Source organism: Cavia porcellus, unplaced genomic scaffold (genome assembly GCF_034190915.1).
Source record: "Cavia porcellus strain 051 isolate PalLab524CR breed Dunkin Hartley unplaced genomic scaffold, mCavPor4.1 scaffold_31, whole genome shotgun sequence".
NCBI lineage: Eukaryota > Metazoa > Chordata > Mammalia > Rodentia > Caviidae > Cavia > Cavia porcellus.
This window is the reverse complement of record NW_026947514.1, coordinates 32,616,073-32,633,057: the sequence shown is the minus strand read 5'-3', so window position 1 is coordinate 32,633,057 and position 16,985 is coordinate 32,616,073. Positions and strand designations below refer to the sequence as shown.

The 16,985-nt window shown below is 37.8% G+C and overlaps 1 protein-coding gene and 1 pseudogene across 3 annotated transcripts in view; one reads left to right on the top strand and one right to left on the bottom strand.

Annotated features, from left to right (window-relative positions):
- The window catches only part of Dcaf5 (DDB1 and CUL4 associated factor 5), a 109,166-nt gene that overhangs the window by 19,327 nt on the left and 72,854 nt on the right, over nt 1–16,985 (bottom strand). For all 3 annotated transcript variants that reach the window (XM_063240991.1, XM_063240992.1, XM_063240990.1), the window contains one exon: nt 6,671–6,737. In XM_063240991.1, coding sequence (XP_063097061.1) covers nt 6,671–6,737 — 67 coding nt within the window. The remainder of the gene's footprint in view (nt 1–6,670; nt 6,738–16,985) is intronic.
- On the top strand, nt 7,757–8,738 carry LOC106028179 (eukaryotic translation initiation factor 3 subunit I-like; annotated as a pseudogene).

Here is a 16,985-nt window from a genome sequence, read left to right as displayed (position 1 = left end):
CCCATCTTTTAAGAAATCTTGATGATTTTACCTTCTGAACACATCTGGAATCCATTCCTTAGTACCTTGGTTCTACTACTCACCTATGGGAATCCTAGCAGGTCGTCCTCTTTCTTTGCCAGCTCATTCCTACCATCTATCCTCAACTCTGCAGCTAGTAATCCTTCTAAAATAGGTCAGAACATATCACTCCTCTGCGCAACATTGTTTAATGGCTCCTTTGCGCAATAAGAGCATACGTAGTTGAACATGGACACTGGTCATGCCCCGCCTATCTGGACCTTCATCCCTAACCAGGCATTCCTACCTTCACTCTGCCTCAGCTCGTTGGCTTCCATCTGGTTTATCCCACACACCAGGCACACTCTTTAGGACTTTTGTACAGTCCCTAAAATCCTCTTCCCACATACCTTACCATTTTGAGGTTTGTGCTCAAATGTGACCTTCTCAATGAGGTCTATGCTGAACATCCTATATCTAAAATTGCATTCCCATAACCACCCTCACCATATATTTCCTAGACTCCTTACTCTGCTCTACTTCTTCCTAATGCTTTAAATGAACTATTCACTGTGTCTACTGTTCACTGTCTGTTTCCCTTGTAGAATGTAAGCTGGCATGATGGCAGGGCTCCTTTCTCTCTGCTGTAGCCCAAGCCTGTAGAACAGTGCCTAGAACATAGTAAGTTTTCAACAAATATTTGATAGTGATACAGCATGCGGAGGGAAAAAGTATTCATCTGTGGGCTCTATTACCCGACATGTGGATTATTTCCAAGTGTTTCTATGCCTTTGTCTTTCTGCTGCCAATTTCAAATGTTTGTTTTATAACATGTTTACAGCAGTAAGAGCAAAGAAAAAAAGCAGCTGAAATCCTACTTATCCTTCAGGGTTTTCTTTACAATGTTAATTACATGAAAACTATACTAATCTCCTAAAATCTCAACCTCTCCTTAAATGAACCTCAGATTCCACTTAAACTGCGTGTGTTTTGTGTAGGCGTGCATGTACATGTGTGTACACCTTTTTCTCACCCCTGTTATACTGGAAATTCTCTGAATTCAAGAAAATATCTTTTTGATGCCTATACAGCTTTGCATATTTAATCTAGGGGTACTCAGTAAATGAACAAATTGAAGTAAATCCCCTTGTTTCTCTGAAATGACACTTAAGGAAGGCTAAAGCTATTAACTGCTACAACGAGGTTTGGTAAATAGTGGCTGAGATAATTTATTTTATTTTTGATTCTATTTGGTAGAATTAAGAGTTTACTGCTATGAGGGACAGTAGACTAGTTCTCTTCCTTTTAAATAAGAGACACTGAAGCAACCTTTAAATAAGAGACACTCAAGCAAAAGACCTGAGTGAACAGTTGTAGGGCCTTCAAGTTTCAAACCATAAGCCAAAATCGAGGGTACTGACAATTCAGAGAGCAGTGGCTGACTCCCAGGAACCATAGAACCACTTAGGAGATGAGAGAAGCCAAATGGAGACAGTCAGTGCTGTCAGTAAAGTTCCATAGGTGGCGATGTTCAATTGTACATGAAAGTCAATTATATTGAATTCTTTTATCATATGTACTTCGTATGTGTCTGCAAACAACCAACCACATATGGCCAATTAAAAACAGTTGTTTTTCCAATTACATGGGAAGAAAAAGACCAGATGCCTAGGTCTAACTCACCGAGTAGATGCATGTCTAGAAAAAGACAGACAGGAAACACACAGATGCTAGACCATTACCACACATTTACAGCTGTTACCGACCTACTTATTCAGCCTACTGCTAGTGGGGTGGGTGCAGTGACTTGGCAGTGAAAACCACACTGCTCCCTTGCCATGCAAGGAAAACTTGTTAAGTAACGGAACCCTTTTAAGCAACTGATGAGTCAAGAGCAGTCTTAATGTAAGAACAACACAACCGGGAAGGCACCAAATGTCTCGATCTCTAAAGGATTTTTAAAAGGAATGTTCAAAAAACAAAAGAAAAAAAAAAAAAAAAAAAAAAAGGTGATGATAGTACATGCCTATAATCCCAGTACCCTAGAATGCTGAAGCAGGACTGGAAATTCAAGCCCAGCTTGGGTAACTTAATGAGGCTCTGTTTAAAATAAAACAGGGCTGGGATGTATGTAATTCTGTGGGAAGGCCTTAGGTTCAAAAGGAGAAGTGAGGGGGAAAAAAACATCACTTGATTTTTCTCAGCCAGGCTCTCACTATGTGGTCTAGGTTGGTCTTGAACATTTTTTGTTAGCTTTTTCACAGATGAAGAAACAGAAGTCTGACAAGATTCAGTAACTTTTTCAAGGACTCCAACTAGAAGATGAATGTATCAGGAATTTAAAACTAGACTTCTATTATATTACACTCCATAAACAGGGATGTCTTAGATGCATAGCTCAGGGGACACAACTCTGTGAAGACCTTAAAACAAAAACTAAGGAAAAGAGAAGGGAACAGAAATATTTTGCTACATTTTCCAGATCTCTCTCTCTCTCTCTCTGCCAGGGTTTCACTAGGAAGTTCAGGCTGGTTTTAAATTCATCTTGTAAGCCAGGATGGTCTCAAACTTGCAGTGATCCTCCTGCTTGGGCCATCCAAGCGCTGGGATTACAGGCACGTGTTGCCATGCTTGCCCTATGGATCTATTACTTCTATTCCTAGGTTACTAAGCAGAAAATATTTCTGAAATCATGGAATTATGCTAATCTTAACTACTGCTAGCATAACAGTGTCTTATATTGGAATGCAACTGGAATATTTACAAGACTATTAAATCAATACATAATACTATAGTAAGAGTAGAGCATCTTGCGTTTTACAGAAGACAATGAGACAGACTACTACTGTTAGGTAATGTCTAGAATTGTTCCTCCAGTTAGTAAAGCACTGGATTTAAATCCAGGAAAGATTTCAACTTTAATTCTCCTTCCAATATACTTCACTGGCTCCACTCATATGTAACTTATGGTCTATTTCTTTTCAAAATTACCATATAAAAACAGATGCACTTTTAGCTAGCTGCAGTAGCACATACCTATATCTCAGCATTCACAAGGCTGAAGCAGGAGAATCCTCTTGAGTTTGGTAAGTTAGCTCAAGGCTAGCCTGAACTATACAACAAGACCCTGTCTCAAAAATAAAAAACAAAAAGCAACAAAAAACAGATGGGCCTTCCTACCTCCTTCAAATTTACAAAATAAGCATTTTGGTGGGCCTTTTCTTTACTATATTAAAATTTCCTACTCTTATTTATTTCTCTAATTTTAAAGGGTTTCATTTTTTAGAAATGAGTTATTATTTGACATTAACTAAAAAATGTAACCCAATCTTGCCAAGCAGCAACTATCATAATGGGTATGAGTCTTAGTATCTACCAGTCATTGTCTCAGCCCACTATGAAGCTGTATGTGAAATACTGAGCCCATTAAGTCAGAACCGTTTATATAATAACTTTCATCTCTCTCTCTCTGAGGAGTTTGTGTAGCATTAAAAAAGATACTGACAGTCTTTACAAGCAAGAAAGTGAGAAGAAAAGGATGCTCTTGCCTTTGCTACATACTTGCATTTGGCACATGCTGTGAAGCACAAAGTATGCATTCAATAAATGTGGACTGCTTGTCATCTAGAGTTAAACACTGAAATTACATCATTAAGTATATAACAGCAAGCCAACCTCCCCCTATTAGCTTGCCTCAGTATATTATGCTCAACAGATACACGGGGAAATTGTGAACACATGCTTGTCCTCGGCCCATAACTATCTTAAGTCAAAGAGGCAGTAGGTTGGAACAGGAGTTTCCTGACAGGATTTTCTTCATCAAAGTCTGCGAAGCTAGAATTTCAGGGCTGCATGCTTTGTTTAGCTTGCTGGATATTTTTAAAAACTATGAATTAACTGTCAACATTTAGAAATGGAGTTATTACACATAAAAATGAGAAGTGCCAAGCATTACTGAAGCTGGGTTGAAGAGAAGAGCTGAAAACAAGATGAATTGAAAACATGTCCAAAGAGCAATTATGCCATCCTGGAGCCCACCTGCCCAGGAAAATGCTAACCTGACACCAGTAGAGGCCTGAGGGTTACCAAATGAAGTTGACCTAATGAGGCTTTAAAAAAGGATATGAATCACAGCTTGGGGTAGAATTAGACAAAAACCTATGAGATTCACAGCTTCATTCCCTTATTAGGCTCTTAGAACCACAGTTTTAACTGCCAGGCAAATACTGTCCATGTAGGAGATAAGATTTCTCTTTTAGGAAACTAATTTCAATAGTAGGAAGTCTACAGAAAATGTTCATAATTAAAAACAAAACAAAACAAAAAAAAAAAAAAAAGAAAATGTTCATAATTAAAAACTCGAAAACATTATGAGCGTGTTACTGGAAAAGCTAGAAACTTGTGCTTTTTAAAAACGAGCTTTACAATGTTACTTGATTTAAAAATCACATACCAGTATTACTTTAATAAAATAAAATCTTAATTACAAATATAGAAGTAGAGAAAAAAGAATAAGAAGAAAGCATAGGAAGAAAGATTCATGAATAAGAAAAGAAAAAGAGAATGTCGGTGGGTCCTATCAGAATAGTGGTAGGAAGACTGAACCCCCAAATGAGCGAAGGCTTGCTAAAAATAGTCTAAAAAGATGCATTAATCAGCAGAGCAAGATGACAATCAAAGGGACAGACTTTCTGTGATTTATGATGTAATGCTGAAGAGAAATACAGAAAAAACAAACTCAACAACCAGTAAGTAAATCCAGTAAGGATAATCCTAAGGTCCTGTCCAATGTACATAGAAACCCAAGCGCCCAGGACCAGCCATAGTCTATGTAGAAACAATGCATTTCTAGCCAACTCTAAGTCAATCATGGGTTTTGTTGCCTCCAAATGGCTTACGTGATACAGACTGCACTTTTTGAAGCATCATGTAGCACACTTTAGAATAAGTAAGACAAAGAGTTTAAATTAATCCTTAAACAGAGGGGTAGGACAAATTCAGAGAAATCATTATAGCAAAATAAACCAACATCATTTCTTTGAGAAACAACTAGATAAACTTGAGGGTACCATCTCTGAAGAACATCTAGAAGAAGACACGACACCTGCTTTATAAGACGGAGAATATTGGGGATAGGGGATACAGATGCACGGGAAAAAGTCAGGACACAGCAAAAAAGGGGGCTCCTGTAGGCTAAGGAGCAATGCTTCAGGAGAAACCAAACTGCTGGCACCTGAATTTTATACTTCCAGTCTCCAAAAGTGTGAAAAAGAAATCTCTGTTGTTTAATTAAGCTACTCAGTCTGTTGTGCTTGTTACTGCAGCACTGGTAGACAAGTATTCTAAACTCTTGAGGCACTACAGAAATGACCAGGAAGAGAAAAACCCACAATACTAATTCTTTTCTATTCTTTCTTTATAGAAATGTGAGACATTCCAGAGAATAGTGCTTGAAAGGAGTGGGAAATTACCCACTTTCTATTTTAACAGTCACTATTTTAATAGTCAAAAGCTTTTTAAAATCAGCTGAAACACTTAGTAAGTCCAGAGATCATTTCTCAGCTAGTCAGTCTAGTATTGCAAAGATAGGAGACAACCCACAACAACCTGTACTGTTATAGCATCACTTTGTTCAGACAAACTGCTGCTGTTCCATCTGCTTATGCTGCTTCATTGATGCTTTCCAAACTCCGGCAGGGGAAACGCCCTTCTTGAACATGTTTAGTAACTAAACCACTGTAACTGGACAGTTTATGCCAAAAGTGCCTCAGCAGGTTTTGAAAGGCAGATGTTTGCTAACAATATTGCACAGCCAAAACTTTCCTTTGTCTACTGTTAAACAGTAGACAAATACTGAGTCATACACTTGGCCTAGATTTCTATTATTTTTCCAGTGGCCATTTTCCAGCTTGATGCCATGTATCACCTAGAGCAGATGGCCATATCGAGATTTCCTCAATACAAAAAAACCAGACATTTTTCCAAGAGATTTTTTTTAAAATCAGTACCAGGGATTGAACTGACGACTGCGTGCTTGCAAGGCAGGAGCTTATGCTGCTGAGCTAAATCCCCAGCCCCAAGACATTTTTTTACCAGCATGTAAGAAAATACCAGAAGACATTATTATCAAAAATAAGGATGGATGATTCAGTTATTTGAAGGCTCAGGTGGTTTATATCTAATTTTATGAAAAGTTACTCTTTTCTCAGAATATCTTTAGAGCAAACTCAGAAATATTCCCTTGATGTCTGAGGTTCTCAAAACCTCAGGAAATGTACCTGTCTGTCAACAGAGAAAGCCTCCCTTTAGCTAACATTACCAGGGAGACCAAAGGAAAGGAAGAGCCCTAACAGCTGTTTATAACATTATAAACAGAAATGTGGAGATGGGTAACAAAGGAAAGGCATGTAAAAGCAAGATAAAAGTTATTTCAAGTGTGAAAATAAGAGGAGACAGGAAACAGAGATCTACAAAAAGTCTTAAAACGAAATTTCTTCAGAGAAGAAAAAAAATCCCTAAGCATCATTTTTATTTTAAACTTTCCTTTGGCCGTTTTTCTGATAAACTGTTTATTATGTTAAAAGAGTGACAGATCTGTCCTCTCCAAGCATTACATAACAAAAGTCAATACAGCCAGCCATAACAGTGGGTTCATAGGTTGAAGACATACCTGCTTCTGGATCTGCAGGGATTCTCCACATGTACAGGTTGAAGTCATCAGAGCCTGAAAGGATATACTGTTGGGACAAAAATTTTATATTTTATTTTATAATTGGATATATTGTTATCCAATTATAGTATATAACAATAAATACACAATACACATACTGACTTATTATATATCTATATCTTTTTATGTGTACAAAGAGAGACTTTTAAAAAATAAACATGATAAACAGGCATGCATTATAAGGTACCACACAACAAACATTCTCATAAAAATACTTGCAAAGGGGCTGGGGATTTAGTTCAGCAGCATAAGCACCTGCCTTGCAAGCAGGCGGTCGTGAGTCCAATCCCCGGTACCGATAAAAATGAAAAAGACAAAAAAAAATAAAAAATACTTGCAAATCAAAAAGCTTGCTGGCTAAAACTCAGCAAATAAATAAAACTTTAAAATGGGTGAAGAATTTGAATAGGCATTTCTGCAAGATGATGCAAGCAGCGCAAAAGTACAGGGAATGATGTTCAGTATCACCAATCATCAGGGGAATACAAATCAAAATCATACTATAAGGATGGCTATTACCGGAAGATACCATCACAAATACTGACCAGGGCCAGGCGTGGTGGTACATGCCTGTAATCCCAGCACTCAGAAAGCTGAGGCAAGAGGATCATCACGAGTTTGAAGCCAGCCTGGGCTACACAGTAAGTTCAATACTACAATAGTGAGATCTTGTCTCAAAACATCAAAAAACAAGCAAGCAAGCAAGTAAAAACCAACCAACAACCAATCAAACAAACACAAACCATAAAAATAAAAAAACAAGTACTGACAAGATGAAGTGGAACCCTGTTACTAGCACAGCTAATTAGGAATGTAAAATGGTGCAGCCACCGAAGAAAACAGGCAATTTCTAAAGAACTTTAACAAATATCTGTATATTTGTTGTATATATCATGTCCATACATTAATTAGAATAGCCAAAAGGTGAAAGCAACCCAACTGTCCACTGGCAGATAAATGGGTTAACAAAATGTGGCAATACATTCAGTGGAATATTATTCAGCCTTAAAAAGAGAGAGAACTGAGATGAAGCTGATACTGTTGAAGGGTCATGGGCGATCCATTATGCAGATTAAGTATAACCGCGAGGGAGACCTCTCTTTACCGTGGCCAAAGACCCTATTGCTAATGTGAAAGGCTGGGCACATACATGGGCCATTACTGGAGCTGTGTGGTGTGTGGATGCTGACTGGGACACCAAGCATGTCTTCACTGGCTCAGCTGACAACAGCTGTTGTGTCTGGGACTGTGAAACAGGGAGCAGCTGGCCCTCCTCAAGACCAACTCAGCTGTGCAGACCTGCATTTGACTTTGGGGGCAACATCATCATGTTCTCCAAGGATAAGCAATGCTACTGAGCCAGACTGACAGCAATGAGCCCTACATGAAGATCCCTTGCAATGACTCCAAGATCACCAGTGCTGTGTGGGGCTCCCTGGGAGAACACATCATTGCAGGCCACAAGAGTGAAGAGCTCAGTCAGTTCAGTGCCAAGTCTGGAGAGGTAATGGTGAATGTAAAGGAGCACTCTTGGCAGATCAATGACATCCAGTTATCCAGGGACATGACCATGTCTGTCACCACATCCAAGAACACCACAGCCAAGCTGTTTGATTCCAAATCCCTGGAACATCAGAAGACTTCCCGAAAAGAATGTCCTGTCAACTCAGCTGCCCTTTCAACTACGACCATGTGGTACTGGGCAGTGGTCAGGAAGCCATGGATGTAACCACAACCTCCAGCAGGATTGGCAACATTGAGGCCAGGTTCTTCCATTTCGCTTCTGAAGAAGTTTGGAAGAGGCAAGGGCCATTTTGGACCTATTAACAGTGTTGCCTTCCATCCTGATGGCAAGAGTTACAGCAGTGGTGGAGAAGATGGTTATGTCCACACACACTACTTCGACCCACAGTACTTCGAGTTTGAGCTTGAGCCTTAAGAAGCTGGATCTCTGTCTAGGCCAAGGAGACTGCCCATGCAACGTTTTAGACTCTTAGAAATAAATTAATTTGATAATAAAAAAGGGAGAAGATTCTAATACATGCTACAATATAGGTAAGCCTTCAGGAATTATACTATGTAAAACAAGGCAGACACAAAAAAACAAATACTGTATTAAGAGACTCCACTTATGTGAAATACTTACAGTAGTGAAATTTCATAGTAAGTAAGTGGAATGATGGTTGCTCAGAGTTAGGGAAGAAGAGAACAGAAAGTTGGTGTTTAATAGTACAGAGTTTTGGTATGGGATATTAAAAATTCCTGAGATTGATAACAGCAAGGGCTGTGCAACAGTGAGTATATATTTAATGCCACTGAACTGTACATTTTTTATTTATCTCTTTTTGATGCTAGGGATAGATCCCAGGGCCTTGCACACACTATGCTCTTCCAGCCCCTTAACTGTGCATTTTTAAAGATTCAAAACAGTCAATCTTGTTTTACAAATATTTGACTACAATTAAGAAAACAAAATCAATGCAGAAAATACAAAGCAGGGCATTTCTTGACACTTTTTCTTTTTAAAATGGAAGGCCAAGCATCTTGAATTTTCTTGCTGCCAGCTGACATCTTTGAGCAGGAAGTACTGCCAACTCAGCCAAAGTGTCTAAAGCATAACCAATTCCTTTTCACGTGGCAGTTCAAACTGCTTGATCTCAAAAAGGTCACTATGCCAGATCTATCCTAATTTAGACTCATAAAAACATTGTCTAACATTGTTTAACAGTACAAAGAAAGCAGTTCTGGGAACTCATTTATTTCTAAATATTAACAAAACTGTTAATTTTATGTTGAAGTTATGATTATTTCCTGCTTTTTGGACCCATACGCTTATTTTTCTAGAAAAAGAAAGACCTATTGTTTTCTAGAGAAAACTTCTTACCTGAAAAGGGCATTGTGAAAAATTTCAAAAAATATAAATCCAATATGCATATCAATTCATGCTTCACATAAAGTACTAAAATGTAGTACTTTGTGTTACTAAAGTACTACGTTCTTTGTAATCATTGTATGTGTTTGTGATAAGGTCTCACTTGGTAGTTCAGACTGGTCTTTAATTAACTACATAGCCCAGACTGGCCTTGAAGTTGTAGTGATCCTCTTGCCTCAGCTTTCCAAGTATATGGGATGTGCATCACCATGCCTAGAGTTGCAAACAATTAAAAGTCAATTTACTAACCTTCAAAACATATGTGGAGGGGGCTGGGGATTTAGCTCAGCGGCATAAGTGCCTGCCTTGCAAGCAGGCAGTCGTGAGTTCAATCCCCAGTACCAATAAAAAGGAAAAAGACAAAAAAAAAAAACAAAAAAAAAAACAAAACAAAAAAAAACATGTGGAAACACGAAGGAGGGAAAGGCAGGTACATTTTAAGACAAAGCAAAGGCTATGTAAAATGTTAAAGAAAGCCAGGCAAGATAGCACATACCTGTAATTCTATTCTGAAAGGCTGAGGCAGCCTGAGCTACATTGGGACGTACATCCTATATCAAAATGAAAAGGCTGGGGATACAGCTCAGTATAGAAGCCCGGGGTTCAACCCCAGTACTGTCTTTACTCTCCAAAAGGCTGGGCACAGTGGAAAAAGGCAGTGCGCTATTTTCTCATCTGCAAAATGAGAGAACTGGAGCAGATGCTCTCTGCAGCACTCTCATGCTTACAATGACACATAGAGTAATAATCTGGATCCCTAAGAGTTATATCAAGTACAAAATATAAAACATGCAGGTATGCAGCAACCATTTTTATGTGGAAGTCGGTTGGTGCCACGATGAGAGATAAGGAGCGGGGTGATTCACTGAACTGGGGATGCAAGAGGAGAAAGATTTGAGCACTGAGCCAACTTCACAGCAAGGTGTAGTTTAAAAGGCAAAGGAATGGAAGGAACAAAGATAAAGCAATGGCTGTCTGCAGTCTACTTCTGTAACACGAATAGGAAACAGGGCTTAGCTTTCTCCTTGATATCCTGTTCCTATCCCTCAGGCCCTGCTGCTTTGTACACTTTGCCTGATCTCCAACTGTCAGCGTTGCATGTCTGTCTTGAGAATTTTCTCCAAATACTTTTAGCCAAATTCCCTAGGAATGAACGTAATTAGGAATAGTCCAACTTCCTTGTTCCCAGATAAAACCTGTGTTTGTGTTGTATACCCCCAGAGTCAATTTTCTGCTGCTCACAGTAGCTGGCTCACTAATTTTTTCTTCCTCTCCCAGTCTAAGATTTCTACTTCTCTGCCATTGTTTACTGCGCTTCCAAATAAACTAGGGGCACCTGAAACTTGAACCCAAATTAAAACAAAGGGGTGGGAAGTAAAGAACACAAAAGAACTGCCTACTAATTACATGTATATATGATTATGTAACATTTGTTACTCAACATCGTATTTCATGCTCTGTTTAAAGAGGCTATAAACTTCATACAGAATTCCTGCTTCTCTTCCTCTCTACTCAGACTCCACAAACTAAGTAAATAAAACATAAAAAGAGTAAGTAGAAGCTAGGCTTATCAGAAGTTTTACTATTTCACTGTGAGGGATCAGCACTTTCCTATTTGTTCAACTGTTCACTAAGGCAAAGCCCTGAAAAAGTAAAAGGGCACTCTCAGACAGAATGCTGACTCAGAAGACTACCTTAAAAGGAAGAAAACCTTCCTGCAGGGTTAAGGTCTGTTAGTTTTTATATGACAGCTCCTAAAATACACAGAAAATACTCAGAATGTATAGGCTTCCTCTTAGGGATAAGGACAGCAGTAAACTGCTCTATCTTTTAAAACTAACTCTTCCATCTACCATAAGAGAACAGCTCAGATGCTATCATAGGAAGGGTCCTGACCCACGGATGTGTAGGCAAGCTGTTTAGTTATTCACTCACAAACTGAAATCACAAAATGCTCTGTGGAATTCATTTATGGCATTTTGTGATTGTCTACTGGATCCCTACCAGCATTAAAAGTTAGCTGCTTTGGGATACTTCATTAACTAATACTTACTGAATGTCTCCTATAGGATAGGCATTGTTCTAGGGCAAGGAATATAGAACTGACTGGAAGAAAAATATTATGTACACATATAATAAGAGGAAATTAGTCCAACAAGTTTTATTTATGTGTGTATGTGTATATGTATGGTGATGTATTAAAGTATTAAAGGCTAAGAATTAAAGGCTAAATAACAGGGGGTATTGGGGAGTGGTAGGTGGTTAGTTTCTGGTTTACAAAAAGTAGTCACAAATGCCTCTCTGATAAAATGGCATTTTGAACAGAGTCCTGAGGGAAATGAAGAAGCAAGTTTGTCTGGAAGAAGAATATTCCAGGAGACAGCAAAGAGTTCTGGGCTGCTTTAAGATACAAAGTAGCCATTTAGAACTATCTGCCCCCTTTAAAGCTATGCAGAAGTAAAGATTATTTCAAGGGCTGGGTGCAGGTATATATTTGCATCCTTAAGAATGCTGGAAAAATTCCTGTTCTAAAGGTGTATTGGCACTTGGAGCCTCACGCTAAGGCCTGCTAATGCTTAGTGTTCAAGAGGGTACTTTTTAAGTGTTGGTAGGCTATCTCACAAATACTTGCTGTGGGATGCAATGGAAAATGAACAAGAAAACAAAGATAAAATAGTTTCAATGCCACTCACTCCAAAAATAAACCCAAAATAAATAATCATGTTAAAACTGTATACACAAGTATTTGAATTAACTTTAGTGACTGCCCATGAGGAACAAAAAGGTTAAAATCTTTACAAAAACAAAAATTAACTCCTTACAGACACCCAGTTTCTGCTTTAGGTCGGGGGTTATACACAGCAACCAACATTTTGATGTAAGGCCCATTCATTCCTCCCAATGAGTACTGACTCACTCTCTCTGAAAGACAGACCTCCTTTTCTTTTCACCTTTTTATCTAAAGCTAAAGGTCTTAGCAAAAGAAAATGATCTTGTCAAAACTGCAACTGTAAACATAATTTTAAACACAATACAGGTGTTAAACGGTGCTAAATGATGCAGGAAAGGACCTTCTTTAGATGGGTATCTGCTGTCTAAGACCCTTTCTCATACCCTCAAACCCTTATTTTGTGGCAGGCACAAGGTCATGAGTTCAAATGCCCAAAAACCCCACTGAGCACAATTCTTCTCTTGGAAACTCATTGTTCTCCTTGGCAGTATACCCTGATCTAAGTAAATTTTTGTCTTTGTCTGTTGGTAAATTCCTCTTACCACCCACTTCACCTGCCCTATGGCAGCCCCTTGTGGCATTAACCATACAATTAAACTTCACGGCCAGTGTAGAAACAGAAGTATAGATTTTTCTCCTTACCTTTTTTCTCTTTTTCTCTTAATATCTAACTTTAAATAGTATGTACACATTCTTACCCAAGAAATCTGATGTTTTGAGTCTAAAGCTGACCCAAGGGGCTGGGGATTTAGCTCAGCGGCATAAGAACCTGCTTTGCAAGCAGGCGGTCGTGAGTTCAATCCCTGGTACCAATTAAAAATAAATAAATAAATAAAGCTGACCCAAAGTCCAGAAACAGGCTCCTGAAAGGTTTGGACATAGAGAGCCCCCTATAAATAGATGAGCTATAGAGACATTAGAAAAAATGGTTATCCAAAATTCCTATGTTTAAGATTTTTATTTCATTTTGTGAAGTATGACTTCTACAATCAAATTTCATTTAAAATGGCACTGCGAAAAAAAATCTAAAAATTACTATTTAGTTTTAGAAAAGGCAAACAAAAAACAATACATGAGGTGATATAAAATTGTGGTCAAGCAAGCATATGACTATGAAGAATTCATTTACCTTTTCTATATTCTCAATTTTATTCTATTCTAAATTGGGAGGAGTAAACCACAAATTAAAAACTAAGTTTGTCAATCTCTACAATGTATCTTACTTGAGAAAAGCAGAAAGGGTTCCAAAGAAAGGAGAAAGAATGCTTTAAATACTGTTTATAGGCAGCTGAGTTCCCCATTTCCCAAAATGCTCTGAGTTGAGGAAGAAGTAAGACACAAAGATTCCTTCAGTTTAGAAAGCATACATACTCAATTTTAATCTCGCTATGTGGGCAAGATGGGTGATATCAATGCAAAAATGAGCACGGATGTTTGTGTGGATCTATCTACATTACCCACAATCCTTCCCAGCTGGCCACAAAGGTGAACCACTGGCTGTACTTTGATCTAATGCACTGTTTAGACATTTTGTGATCCAAAATGGCAATCTGTTTACTGACCTGAGTACAGTCTAGATATTTTAAGTAGAATTAACCTAAAGCCAGAACATGTTGGGTTTTTATTTAATCCATTTTAATATAGAGATAAGAACTTGCTCAAGTACAGAGAATACCAACAGCTCCTTAATACATTCCAAGAAGGCCACTCTGATTGGGTATGGCAATATGTGCCTGTAATCTCAGCACTTATAAGGCTGAGGGAGGGGGATTGCTGTGAGTTCAAGGCTAGCTTGGGCTACATAAGTGAATTCAAGGCCAGTCCTCACTACACAGAGAAACTCTAGTCCAAAAAAAAGTTGCTCAACACTGGAATAAAAAAAAAAAAAATCACTGTACTGTCACTTTCTGATTTGTCCAAATATTCATCCTCTGTCAATCCCTTAATCTTTCAGAAAAATAGCTGCTCAAGTAATACTCTATTTTATGTACTGTTATAAGCTCAGCACCCCCTGTAAGACTTCTGCCCCTTTTTTGTATCTCTCAAATTACATATGTTCTCTAGGAAGAATAAACCAAAGAAAGGACTAATTTGGAATACAGATAACTACCTACTATTTATAAATTTGTAGGGTCTAGAAATATGGCTATAAACAAAAGTGACAACCCCATCCATCTCACATGCTCTAATAAATCAGCATATGTCTCAATAGGCCCTTTGGTAAGAGAAAAATCTTGCTGCTCTTGAGAGTTAGATGAATGAACACACCACATACCTGTGTGTGTGTGTGTGTGTGTGTGTTTGTGTGTGTGGTACGCATGTTTGCACAACATCTGATATTCCCAAATATCTGCTGAAGGAAGAAGAAACATTTTAATCAGTTATTCTTCACTGAGTACTGATCAACTCACAGTTCTCTCCAAAGGTTCCTTCCACAGTAACTGATTAATCATTCTCCAGTAGATGGCATGCCTATCTAATGAACTATATTGACCAGAATAGAAAAACCAGATGGCTGTGTAGCCTGAATCAGTAATAGAAAAGGGACTACCATTTAACATTTAAATCAAACACAGTTCTTATTTCCCCCTGACCTTTTCTTGGAAGGGAAAAAATATCATGGAATGACTTTGTGATATGTTATCTAGAAGACCATTTCCAAAAAAAGTTTGCTAACTGGTATAAGATATACCTTTGAGCATATCACTTATACCTAGGGTCTGCCATAAATTTCAACCAAAGCAATCTGAGTGAATTTTTTTGGAAACAGGCAAAGCCACAGATTTATCTCTAGTAAGAGAAATAGAACTCCACTCATCCCCCCAATAAAAACATACAAATATGCATCACTATAAGATTATACTATTTTTGTATGTGAAGTTACATTATTCTTGTTCCTTTGGGTTACTTGCCTTTTCAGCTACATTAGAATCCTAGAATTCATTGGTTTATTAAAATAACCAATCTTTACAGTTCTGAACAGGAAAAGTTCTATCGTAAAGAAATATTCTATAACATCAGACAGTAACAAATAAACAGTAGGGAAGAATTTTTTAAAAACATTGTAAACACCACCTGTTGCTATAACAAGGTAGCCTGCATTATTTAAAGATGAATATTTGGCAAAGCTTGTTTTTGGAAACCTGGACATAGACTGAGAGGATATCAAACAAATGGCTTTTAGTAACTAGATTCCCTTCTATAGGACTCAGTTTTCATATGTATAAAGTAGGAATGGGGAGATGGCATCATTTACTTCAGTTCCTCAGTGAGTACTTGTATTCTTCTTTCAAGCTAAAATTTTCATGAATTCTAGAGAAAAACATTTTCCTTTTCCTACAAAACTTGACAATACCCAAAAGAGAAGGCAAAAGTTGCTGAGAGCTATATTTCTAAGGAAGGTGGGCAGGTAGGATAGAACAGATTTTACTACTTGTTCCACTTCATTAACATCTACCAGAGTTTCCTAAAGAGGCCTATACATCTAGCCAGGCATCATGCATTAAGCAGTCATATACATGTCACCAGATTACATCAATTTTACTTGTTCCTAAGAAGAAATCCAGGTCACTTAGTATTCCTTTTCAATTGAAAAATTATAAATTAGTCCATCTATAACAGGCCTGTCTATACTTGAACAGTTTATACTTCTGAGTTCTAAAACTACATCAGTAAATGTGCTAAAAGATGATCTAATACAAAGAAGAAATTCTAATTCTTGACTGACAACACCTGAGCCTCTATACTCCAAGAGTGCCATATTACTATATGCAAGACTATGTTGATATAAGCATTTAGATTTTCAAAAAAATCTAGGATTTAAAAACGACTGATTTATAAAGGTTTTTTTTTCTTTTTTTTTTTTTCAAACTGGGACTTCACACTTGCCAGGCAGGTGTTTGTGCCACTGAGCTAAACCCCTGACCCAAAGATATTTTCACTCTACCAAAAATTTTTTTTGTACTGGGGATCAATCTAACAATCATGCACTTGCCAGGCAGAATTTAGCTATTGAGCTAAATTCTGAATTCTGACTCTTATCATTTTTGTAAAACAAAACAAAACATCCCCTAAAACATTCATTCCTTAAACAACATGTACAAGGAATTTTGCTACAACATTTTGTATTCAACTCTTCCCCATCAGCTCAAGGGAGACCACTTCATCACTTAATCTCAGTGACACAGGTGGCAACATGCCTACAAATAAGAGGGTTGAATCAGAAACTGAGGACTGAGCTCAGTCCTCATGTTTTAATCCTGATACGGATCAGATCAGCTATTTCAAATTACACTGGCCCTCAACGTCAGATGGGGCTGAAAGGTCTGGTACACCTAAAGGTGTACACTAGGTGAAATAAAATGTAATAGTGGAAAAGAAAGGGGAAGGAGATGAAAAAATATTAGCCTAAAGTCACAAAACAAATTAAGAATACAACTCAAGAGTAGTGTTTTCTTTGTTGCACCTGATTGACATGCTTTGAAATAGTTTTTTTTTTTCTCTTCAAAATAAAATGGACTTTTTATTTAAGTAGAATTTTCCTCTGTTAAAAAGTTTATTTTGGGGGCCAGGGACATAGTTCAACAGCACAG